The 12,767-nt window shown below is 40.3% G+C and overlaps 1 protein-coding gene across 3 annotated transcripts in view; it reads right to left on the bottom strand.

Moving 5' to 3' along the window:
• The window catches only part of luzp2 (leucine zipper protein 2), a 146,603-nt gene extending 134,199 nt beyond the window's left edge, over positions 1-12,404 (bottom strand). For all 3 annotated transcript variants that reach the window (XM_061246766.1, XM_061246767.1, XM_061246768.1), the window contains exon 1: positions 12,271-12,404. In XM_061246766.1, the coding sequence (XP_061102750.1) occupies positions 12,271-12,332 (62 nt within the window). In that variant the 5' untranslated portion in view covers positions 12,333-12,404. The remainder of the gene's footprint in view (positions 1-12,270) is intronic.
• Between the last annotated feature and the right edge of the window lie 363 nt (positions 12,405-12,767).

Below are 12,767 nucleotides of genomic sequence, written 5' to 3'. Positions count from 1 at the left end.
GTACACCAGCAATATGTGTGTATGTGTGCTTGCGTGAATGTGTGTGTGCGTGGCAATATATATGTGTGCACATGGGTATGCAGGTGGGAAGTAGGGAATAAATCACAAAGATAGTCAACACAGCAGAAAGGTATGTGATGAATGGAGCACACTCATATTGAGTATTGGTCACCTTACATGGACGCAAAGGGTAGTTTTTTCCCTCACTCGGCTGTTATTTCTTTCAGCAAAGAATGTTTTTTTCACATATTTTAGATCACTATTACATGTTTTCTAGAGAACATGATTCAGTTTGTGAAATCCAACTTATATTTTTATTTACGCTTTTGCTGTTCTAGACTGTTGTGCATGTCTGCTACCAAAAATCATTCACTGTCAAAATCACTTAGATCACATTTTTTCCCCCATTCTGATGGTTGATGTGAACATTAACTGAAGCTCCTGACCCATATCTGCATGACTTTATGCATTGTACTGCTGCCACATGATTGGTTGATTAGATAATCACATGAATAAGTAGGTGTAATAAAGTGCTCTGTGAATGTATATTAGTTTTTATCATCCAAATATTTCCCAGTTTTGGATAACTAGTTAATTCACAGGCTACTCTATTCCCATAGAAAGCCCATAAAGGCATTGCAATTCAAATAAAATTAATCAAACCCTGCAAATCAAAAAGATAAATCAATTTAACAGGAGGGAAATTCTGCACATAACACATTTCACGCACCCCGATGGCTGTCAGACATCAAACAGATTTATAAGTGGACACCAGCAAAGCAAAATAGGTAGTAAATGACAGCACTACAGCAGTAGATACAATTATGAGTTGAGTTTAGTTTGAATAATGTATTCTTGAATGGACAAACTCTTCAACAAAAAAAAGTATTTGCATAATTGCGAGAGAGTTGATTGACAGGCTGTGGGGAGATTGAGAGCTGTAGTTAAGAGTTTTCTTACAAATTGAAGCTCTAAAATATTTTTTTAGCACTTTCTAAATTCTATTATACAAGAAACCAGTGCACACACACTTTTCTTTTGAAGCAGTTCTTGAATAGCCAATATTATCTGCTGTATTCATGGTCCACACAGAGATCTAATGTGTTCAAAATCAAATTGAGCACCCAAAGTATTTATTTAAGGGAGATAATTATTGCATGTTTTTAGTAACCAGAACGCTGCACTCAAACTATTATCTCAAAGACCTCCCTTCTGGTTCTGTCAGCTTCAGCGACCCCTTAATGTTCCAGGACTGCCCAAGTGCGTTGCCATATTTTTAAAAGCATAGCCCTTCATTTGATTCGTTAGAAAAGGCAGGCTGATGTGCCGTCGCCATTATGCTATGAAGGCATTTTGTTTCTCAGCACAGATAAAAAGCATCCTGTTTTCAGAACAGCATCATTTAAGCATGCTCTCAGCAGGCTATCCACAATGCAATGACTCCCAGGAGGGAGACTTGTGAATCATATCTACAGCAAACATCATAGCTGCCATCTCATTCCAGGCCCTTCACACTGTAATTCCTGAGATGCTGATACTTTGCAAGGGTAGCAGGCGAGGCCAGCGCTGAATCACCATCCATCCGCCAGGCCAGCATCAAAGAGCTGATGCTGTCCAGAGAGCTTCATGTCGAAACTCTGACCCCTCTACATCTGAGCCAAACCAATTACCGAAAACAAATGAGCTTTCTCACTCAACGCCTCGGGAGATGGTAAGGTAGCTAGCTGCCGTGCGAAAAATCCAGTTGGCTAATCTAGGCGGGCAAGGTGAGACGCCTTCCTCTTAAAACCAGGTTTCACCGTCAAATATATTTTTAGTCACCTGAAATAATGTGTAATCCCATGACGTGGGAGAAAGAGGGGGCAGGGCAACTGTTCACGCGGCGAACGCGTCTGCCGCCCCACATGAACCACAACACAAACGCAGAAAAGCTGCTGGGAGCGACTTTTAACTTAATTACTGGGCTTGACGCAGGGGTACGGCAGAGACTCCCCGTCTCTCGCCCCCCGTCCCCCCCCGTCCCCGTCCCCCCCGTCCTGGATACAGCCATTCCTCCGGGTCACCAAATGAACGTTCTACTCGGCAATTTGCTGTCAGACTGTGCATATAATGGCTACTCACCTGCCTGCCCCCCACTGCCTCTGCACCTGTCACAGAAATCTGCCACACTGTGCCGAATACCAATCTAACATGCACAGGGGGGCCTGTCTGAGCTAAACACCCTTTCACTCGCCACTGCCTGTGTTTTTCCACTGCTGTATCTGACAGTGAAATGCCACATAATTAAAGAATATTCAATTAGGCACATTCACTGTAAATTGGAAAAAAAGCACACAAATGACAAATGCAGAGGAATATGGAGAGTAATATGACTCAAAGTATAATGGGAAAGTATGTTCCATGGCTGAAGGGCGATTTATATTTTGAGTATTATAATGCAAGGGTAAATTGCATTCCGGTTATAGGAATACAGGCACAATGGCATGCCTTTTGTAGCATTTAAACTTCCACCCATGTTAACTTTCCTTTCTGACTCCCCCCATATGAGATCAACTAATTGTTTTTTATAAAATTAGAATTATCTCAATTAGAAACTCTATTGTAAAATGAGTCACTTATAGGACAGGTGCTGTTTGAGTGTCTATGGGGAACACTGGAGGATAACAATTGAAATACAAGTCTAAATCGTTGCAGGTCACATGGAGACAAACTGATGTCCCTACTTAAAAGTACTTCTAAAAACAGTTACAAAAGCTGAATGAAGCAGAAGTTTGTCCCTCGTTTATAGAAGTTCTTCAAATGGTTACATCACTCCTGTCATTAAGGCTGAAAAAAGCTATTCCCGCATATTACCGGTTCCATCACTGCTTTTCTGTTGAATGTGCAAAGACTCTCTCGATCCTTTCTTTGCCCCCTTTGTGATTACACTGGCACTCTGTCAACGCGATTACACCACTGCCAGTGAAGAGTTCAGCCAAGCAATTTTTTTTGAAAGGTCTTCCCCCGTAAGTGGGATGTTACCTCCTAAACAAACTCCCCGTTTTTTGAGCCAACATATGCACCTCACTCTCCGAGGGAACTATTCGTCAAATAGAAGTCTTGCCAAAGCTTAATTTTCTCCAATTCTTTTAATGTCAGTTTTACACAAAAATGCAGCATCCTGTATTGAAAAAAAAGAATGTTGATATTAGGTGTCTTGCTTAGGGACCATTCGACACACCCAGGGTGGGATCGAACCGACAACCGACTGCCAGATGAATGCTCTTACCTCCTGAGCCAATGTTATATTTACTTACTTATTTATTTATTTAATACCATCTAATTATATGTATTTGACTCTAACATTGATCATCTTTGCAAAACATAACTATTCCTGTTGCCACTGGCATATGCAAAATTAAGTTTGTGAACAAGACATTTATCATTGGGAGTCACGTCATTTGATGTCCAATCAAGTGGATAACCACAAACAGCAATTTCCTAGTTGTTTGCAGAATGATTTACTATCAATGTGTTTATATAATCAATTTAATTGTATCCTTTCCGAAAATGTGTGGGAAGATCCGAAGAGCTGTCACCATTCGAGTCATGCGCTTGGTTAAGCCAAGCTCCTGTGACAGACTGAGGGGTTAATCCAGGTAAATGGCAGCAGTGACAGAGATCACACAGGTTCCTAATCTCCCTCTCAAAGTGGCTTATTCCATGACCTGACAACTTACTCCCCATTCAGACTGAGCAATCCACATATAAATGCTCTGATATACTGTATTACTAAGACTTTTCATTGATTTGAAAATTATAGCAAATTATTGCAAAGGATTGACACAAAACTGGTTTCAAAATAGTTCTGGGCAAGTTTGAAAATAGAAAAAAGAAAAACCAGGACTGCAGTCTCTGAATTTCAGCTTTAGATATTGATTACCTTTCCATTGTCTCTTCCTTTTTTTTTTTTTAAAAGGTCAGGAAATTGCCAGAATTTCTCTCTGTGTACATCAATTGTAAATTGTATGGCTTAATGACTCAAATGCAGTATTTTAGTCCTAAAATGGTAACCCAAGCTATGTATGCAGTATCTGAGAAAACAAGCAATAAAGGGTGACATAGGATTTTGCTGTGAATAGGATGGATTATTGCAACAGCGGTCTCTTGAACGCTCATGCCAATAAGGTCATCGCCTTGGCTGACTGTTAAGAGTGTAGTGAACACTCATGCCAATAAGGTCATCACCTTGGCTGACTGTTAAGAGTCTTATCGCCGTACCTTCAGAGTCACGGGCAGTCAGACCCCCCCCCTGCGTACACACGCAGGAGTGAACTTATCAGAGCCGCATGTCATCGCAATACTCACTTGCGGCAACGATAGTGACTCAAACATAAGCCGCACTTCTGTCAACCAAGATGGAGCCCGACACAAAATAAACTGAGACTCAGATGAGATAAAAAAAATAGCAAAATCCGTCGATGTGTCATCAGGGGTGTGCAGGTGCCTGATAAAGGGTATGGTGCAGCCTCCCAAAAGCAGGAATTACAGTTCATGAATAAAACGGAGAGCGATGTAAGCTCAGTAAAATGTGAGGATGATGTTCTAGTGTATGTCTGCTTCGGACAGCGTCACAGGGGAAGCAGACTTTCACACATGCCCCTCGCCTTTTCTACCATTTTGTGCAAGGACTGCAGATTGTGATTTCAGGATGTGAGCCCTCTAGTGGTGTTACTTTCATTCCCAAAGATGTGAGCACATGCAATTCCTTCTGATCTGATTTCATCGTTCCAGTCTGGTGAAAATGTATGAAATGAAAAAAAAAAAAAAAAAAAATTAAAAAAAAATTCCAAACTTGCCCTGGATAATTTCGCATTCTCATTTTTTGTTAAACAATTGTTAAACAAGATGTTAAATGACTTTCTTGTGTAATGCGTTATTTATGACACACATTTTTGTAATGTGCCAAACAAAGATCTAAATATAGTTTGTTGCTAAAAAGCCTAATTTTGTTTATGTAGGCTACATACACTACAGTGGGTGCCCTTGGTAAAAAAGCCTTTTACAATTAATAAGAATGTGAAATGGTGCAAAGTTAAACATTAAACACATTTCTTCACATTTTAAAGCAAGATGACTTATTTTGCATTTTATACAGTTTCAAAATAATACAAAAAGGAAAAGGCCCTGTGCAAAAGTATGGGAACCCTGTCAGTCAGTACTTTGTAACTCCTCTGGCAAATATAACTGCTTGTAAACGCTTGCTGTAGCCTGCTAAGAGTCTTTCAATTCTCGCTGTTGGAATTTTTCCCCATTCTTCCTGGCAGAACACCTCTAGTTCAGAAATAATCTTTGGCCTCCTTGCATGCAAGTCATGTTTGAGATCTCTCCACAGATTGTCAATAATATTGAAGTCTGAGGACTGTAGTGGCCATTCCAAAACCTTCATCCATCCTTCCTGGAGGTGCTTCATGGTTGACTTTGAGGTATGCTTTGGATCATTGCCTTGCTGGAATACCCAACCTCTCTTCAACTTCAATGTCTGGACTGATCTTTGAACACTGAATTTCTTGTTTTCTTTTGCATACTTCAGATGCTTAATTTTATGTTGAGGTCATGTAGGTCTTTGTTGTATGTACACCTAGACCTGTGTCTGTTCCTCTTTTTCTGCAGATCTTTTACAGTGATGTGTGGGTTCTTCCAAACATTTCTCACCAGGTCTCAGGCCATTCTGAAATCTTTCTTGGTCTTCCAGACCTTGCCATGACTTCAACTATTTCAGAGAGTTTTTTGTAGCCTTCTTCTTTGTGGTGTAAATTAACCATCTTCATTCTGTCATCCTTGCACAACTGTTTAAAGGAACCCATAGTTGTTAACGCCAGACAGAATAGCCACTACCAGAGTGTTCCCCAAGCACCGGCTGCCGGCTAAATGACCGACTACTCACGTGTAGCTGGCCGGCTACTGTATAAAACATCATTATATCTTTAAATATATATATTCAATGGTATCTATAATTAGAAATGAGTAGCCTATTAATACTGTCCGTTGTATTTTCTGTATTTTCACATATTAGCTAGCTAGTTAAAACATTAAGTTTAATCAGCATTTACCGTTCAGCAAACTACCCTCAAAAGAAAAATAGTTGTAACATTGGAAGAATAAAGCAAACCATATTATATATGGTCTACACAATCCCAAAGGTTAGCTAGTACTATCCCATATCGTGATCCATTTCATAGCCGACTAGCCTAATGGCTAGCTAACTTTACAATTGGCTACTCTGACACATTCTTGAACAGTTTGATGACTGATCTTAATTAACATTGATATGAATACGAATGCAGCCGACCGGGCACCATTTGCATCAAAACGTCAACTCCACAATTTCCCTCACAGGCTTACAGCGGACAGCGACATGCCTCCTAAAAGGAAGGCAGATCCCGGACCCAGACAGCAGACAATAACGGGCTTCGTAAAAAAAAAACAGTTATAGGTCAGTTGCCTGTAAACTGTAAGATATATAGATATCCTAGATCAATTAATTAATTATTGAGATCCAATTTTGTGCACTCGGAAATCTGTCATCATCATCAGTCATAAGGTTAGTGCCATAGCCTATAGGTCGAGCATAGAAAGGTGAAGTTAGGAAATTGTAACATTAGTTACATTAATATCAAATTTATGAAATTGAAATTTGGTTCAAGAATTCATTAGCTGGCTTGACAAAAGTGAAAGCAAAGGTGATTGATGTTCTAAAGCCACTTCCATTTTTAGGCAATGGAAGCGAACAGGATTTGTCTCCGTCGGATTCAGCGTTGAACAAGGGAACATTACTGCATCCATATTGATTGCATTTTTGGTAATTTAGCGAACCCCATGTGTCATTAGGTGTTGCAGCATAAAATGTCTTAAATACAATTTATGTAGCTTATAGAATATGTTTTACATTATGTAATGTGAAGTGTGCATATTATTTTGTCTACTTAACAGAAATATTAATAAATCAATTAATGAATCACTAACTATGGCAACCATGCTCTAAATTTGATCGGTGCTTAATTGTGATTTTACCAATAGGTTATTTTATTATTAAGAAAGACCTAACTGAGTGAATCCAATTGTGTCCTAAATTAATGTGAAGAATATGAATGATGAAATATCATATTTGAATGGTTTTTGGTTTTGTAGAGGGGGATCAGTAAGCCTCCACAACAGAGCCAGTCAGGCCCCAGTCAGCCTCACAGACAGGCCCACAGAGACCCATTGCCACAAAGCCATTGATTAGGGATTAATTTAACATATTAAAATGTACCAGAAGCCTCCAAATTGTGTCAGGAAAAAAGGCCAGGGGACATTATCTGAACCCCCCTGGCCTACTACTTACATTTTTGGGGAACACTCTGCACTGCAGTTGGATACTTTAGAAGGCATGGAGTAACTTCAGAATAAAAAGTTCAGCCCCGGAGTCATATTGAACTTACTCATTGAAGCCCTAATGAGTAAATCACCTGGGTCTTAGTAATCATCATTTTAAAAAGTAACAAAGAATAGTTCAAAAGGGTTCCCAAACTTTTTGCACATAACCCTTTTCCTTTTTTATCATTTATGAAAAGTAAAAATGAATTTAAATCTTGCTTTGAAATTTGCACAAAGGTCTGATGTTTAACGCTGTACCATTTAGAGTTCAGGTTTGCTTTTGATCATCATATCCATCACATCCATTGTAACATACATTTAAACCAGAGGTGCCCAGATTTTTGCACCCCACTTTCAACAAACATAAGGCATTGTTGCTTGTATAGGCACCATATTGCCCATTGATTATTTTTACTGCTTTACCAATATGATCTTACTGGCTGCTCTGGAGGATAGGTTTCAGTATCAGATGCACAGGTGACATGGGTATACCCCTTTAACACAGTGGGTTAAGCTACATATACCACTTTCAAACAATGGGTTAAGCCACGTATACCCCTTTCAAACAATGGGTGAAGCCACGTATACCCCTTCACACAATGGGTTAAGCCACGTATACCCCTTTTAAACAATGGGTTAAGCCACATATACCCCTTCACACAATGGGTTAAGCCACGTATACCCCTTCACACAATGGGTTAAGCCACGTATACCCCTTCACACAATGGGTTAAGCCATGTATACCCCTTCATACAATGGGTTAAGCCACGTATACCCCTTCACACAATGGGTTAAGCCACGTATACCCCTTCACACAATGGGTTAAGCCACTTACACCCCTTCACACAGAAGCAAGGACCTGGGAATGTGTTTGCAGTTGGTGTGAAAGGGTCAACCTGGGATATCCATCCTGGGGCCGTGACCCTACTACTCTTAAAGTTTTATTCTAAATCATGTTCAATTTTAAATCAGTCATTCATTATTTCCAGAAAATAGTTTTGCAACATATGGTTTCACTACTTTTCCTTTCTAGTATTAGGCAGCTTGTATTTTTAATATAGGCTTCAAGAACAGTCCATGAACCCCTCCAAAACTGCCATCTAAAAAATAAAATTTCACAAATAATGATGTTCATGATCCATTTCGCGTTTTATTGCTGGATACAATGGTTAAGGTCAGAATTGGGGTTGGGAAATGTAAGGACAACTGGAGCTGTGTACCAAGGTGCACCCCAAGGAATTTTTAAAAATACATTTCATATCCCTCCAGCCAATCTCAAGGTCAAGGTCTTTTGTCATTACAATAAAGAACACAATGCAACTTTTTACAAGCATATTTTTTTTGGTTTATGCTGAATGTGAGAGTAAATATCAATGTGCTGGTAGCATTACAATTATTGAGCGACTGCTATTTCATAGACATTGGACTGTTTCATTCAACTGAGCACATTCAAAACTCACCAGCTTTTAGTTGTGATTGGTGTTTAAAATATATTTTTTCCCCTCAGTGTGCTGCTAATATTCATTCTTGGATAAAGAAGCCTACATGTTGTCAAAACATTATGAAATTAATGCTGAGAAAGATGGTAGATTTAGGCAAGCACATATTATATACTGTCTCTTTGCTTGACTATGTACAATACCTTTCTTTAGAAACTGTTATTTTAACACCCACATACAAATATTTCTCATGTGGCATCGTTGGTTATGTTTCTCTCCCTGAAAGTAACTGCATTGTGGCTGTCGCAGGTTATCGTCTGGTTGCTATCAATGTCTCACTCAGGCAAGAAACAGTGTTTTTTACAAATTTTCGCAAAGAAAAACTAGATCAGGCATTAGCTTAAGGTCAATTTCATTCCTCTTTAGTAAACAACACCGATGACAACAGACTCTTCTCTCTCAGCCTTAAATTCTGCACTTCTCGATTGAAAAATCTCCAATAAACCAAACTGCTTTTATTATTTTATGTATTTAGGCTATTTATTTTTATTTCCAAAAATATATAGCCTACAGATCGATTCACGCGATTATAAGCTGGAGAAGCCCAGGGTCTGGTGGGAATGGCAAGGACCCGGGACATTCCTGGGAGCAGTGTGCGGTGTGAATGGGTGTGAATGGGTCAAACACGGATCGATCGTGGGTTCAATATCCAGTGTACAGTATATCCTGGGTTTTCTGTGAAAAAGTGGTATTAGATATCGAGGGAAATAAAACATGGATGAAAATCATGTGATAAATATAGTGATAAAAAACAAGAGTACTCATAAAACCCCATTTGCAGACCTTGAGAAATAATAAATAAAAATGTACAGGTAGAACCAGTTGTTAATCCAATGTGATACATCTCAGTTTGTTCTTAAAAGAAAAAGAAAAAAAATCCAGTGAGTAGCAGTTCTGCGGGAAAAAACACGCTGCTACTGAGATAGGCCAGAGGAGAATGGCCAGACTGGTCAAAGCTGAAACGAAGGTGACACACATTACAACAGTGGTATGCAGAAGAGCATCTCTGAACACACAACACAAACCTCTAAGTGGATAAGCTACAGCAGCAGAAGACCAATAAGTAAAAGAAAATAGGTGTAATAAATACTTCATAAAGTGCTCACTGCGTGTACATCCTGTAGAAATAACGGTAATGTTTTTAAAAAGTATTTTTGTATAGTTTAGATAATTGACGAATAATATTTTAATAATCCAAACAGATTTAGTATAGTATAATATATAGAAATGAATGTGTACTATATTTGTGTATTAAATATAATATAATACAATAACAACAATCATACAGAAGTGACACCAATCAAATTTCTAAACATACAGCAATGTTAGGTTGGAGGATAAATCATCGTCTTTGGAAAGGTAGTAGTTGTATATGTGTTGTATATGTTAAAACATAATTACACAGCCTATCATCGCTGGCTATGAGATGATTAACTATTATTACTACAAGTACTACATTTTTCCCTTTTTCTCCCAATTTGGTAGCCAATTATACCCTATCTAATCCAATTAGTGCTAGCTGGGGATACACCGCCCACATCCCGTCCCTCGGTGGCCCGGGAGGATCCCGTGACCCTGAGAGCGACAGGCCTTCTCCAGGGCGTCTCGTCTCAATTAGAGATTTCAAACTGCAACCGCAAGTCCGCAGCATATCAGCCTGTTGCGCCACCACGGCTCACAATATGCTATTTTTCATACAACTATTTGTTGATGGTGGTATTTAAGTCCATAAATCAGGCCTGTACATTAAAACACATAAGACATCCCATAACCTATACTATGCTCATGTCACTGCATGGCTCTTTCAAACCACTGATAAATTACGTATATTTCAAAAGACTGTATAACAGCAGTCATAATGTCCAGACAGTTTTCATAAACTAGTAGCTAAATACGAGTCATAAAGGATAATGGCATAGATAAATGTCACAGGAATTAAAACCAATTTAGGGAAATATTACACAAAATTAATTTGCTCTGCCAGACTACTTTTATGAGACCAAAACGTAATGTCATTTTCATGAGTAAGATCAAGTGATTAGGGAGCTTTCTGTAGTTTAAACATCATCGCAAAGACTGTTTTCCCCCCCATTTCAATGATCTCCATTTTGAGGTGCTCACACTACAAGCCATTCTTACAACAAATTCTATCATCTTATCAATCTATCCAAAAGTGTGTTATTTGTACAACATGGGGTCCATTCCAAAAACTTATAAAACTCATCATTGCATTTGTTGTCAGTGAATAGTTATGAAATACTTTTCAACAAGGAAAGTCAAACATGGCCACAAGTTAATCAGATGGCGTTTGTGTGTGAGAAGCGACCCACTGGCGCCCCATATGCAAGGACCTCTTCACGAGCCGCAGCTCACTGAACACACTGACACCTCACAAAAGCCCAGACTCAGCGCATGGGTATCGTCACAACAGGCAGACAAAAGGCGACAAAAGACCTGCCCACAGGTTGGATAACACAAAGGCAGCGAGGCACATGGAGAAGGCACCTTCTTTCCAGGAATCCTTCTCCCTCTCTTCCCGCAATCATTTTTATACGGCTCTCTCTCGCAGGAAAAGCAGGAATTATTCTCCCCCTCTTCCCTGGATCGTTATTATAGTGCTCTCTCTCGCAGGAAAAGCAGGCTGTCCCCAGCGGGAGCAGCGTTTGCCCCAGCGAATGAAAGAGAGACATTCAATGAAAGGTTAAATTAATCATGTCAACAAAGAGAAACTCCCACCATCCCCTCCCCCGCAAACACCCGGTTCTGCCTTTCCCCCCTCTTTCTTGTCGTAGGTTTTTCCGGTTCTGTGCCTCCCGCTGTTGTGTTATTCCACGCACACGCTCTCCCTGCCGATGCAAAACACGGGCAGGCAGGCGCCCCTGGCTGCCAAGAGCAGCAAACTCGCGCTCGGTCAAGCGCTCAGCTCCGTGGGACCGAAGACGCTCAGACCCTCCCTGACAGAAAGGCTTATACGTTTCAATCGTTTTAAACTACGAAACCCTTACCACCGGAGAACACCTGCTCCTGTCAATGAAGCATGCCACTCACAATTACAGCAAGGGGGGAGAGGGGGTGGTGGGGGGGGGGGGGATGGGGATGGGGATGGGGTATGTGTGGGTGGTACAGGGGGACAGGCTGGTTGAGGGGATAAAAAGTTAAAGATGAACAAAGGCTCTTTTTACTGCTCTCTCCACCCTCTCTACGTTCCGGTAATAAGGGTGTGGAGAATCTGTCTTTTGCCGAGCTGACCCTGCCGTAGCCAGAGACAAGTCCTTGTAACATTCAACACAGCAGTTTAATACAACCCCCGAATCCCATTCAGAACAAGACACGAAGGTGAAATAATGCTCCCCGGCGTTTTTTTTTTACTCACCTTTTATGAAGGCTCAGAGCTGGGCAGAGAAACAGCAGGCAAACCGCACAGATTAATTTCATAGCTTTGTCTCGCTCTCCCTCGCCCGTTCTCCCTTGCTCCCCTCTCTTGCTTGCTTTCTCTCGCTATCTCTCTCTCTCTCTCTCTCTCTCTCACTCTTGGTTTTTCTCTCTCCCTTGCTTGCTCATCCACTAGCGCAGACACGCAGACAGAGCTGGCAGACGTAACACAGTTGCTTTTTTAAAACGGAGGCTCTCTGCTTTTAAATGAAATGCAGGGAGACAGACAGACTGACTAATGAGGAATAATGAATTTTTTTTTTAAACAGGGGATGCTCTGAGAATGATTTGAGATTGAGATGTGATGTCACAACCAGTTCAGCCACTGCTGAAAGGGACTGACTGTCCGCAATTTTTTCAAGCACTGGTCTCTCTCTGTGATATCCATCAAATTATCTTACAATTATTGCCTAGAATGACTGACAAAGGGGTTGGCTA

The sequence above is a fragment of the Conger conger genome, chromosome 6 (genome assembly GCF_963514075.1).
Source record: "Conger conger chromosome 6, fConCon1.1, whole genome shotgun sequence".
NCBI lineage: Eukaryota > Metazoa > Chordata > Actinopteri > Anguilliformes > Congridae > Conger > Conger conger.
Note: the sequence above shows the minus strand (reverse complement) of the source record. Positions and strands in the feature narration are given on the sequence as shown.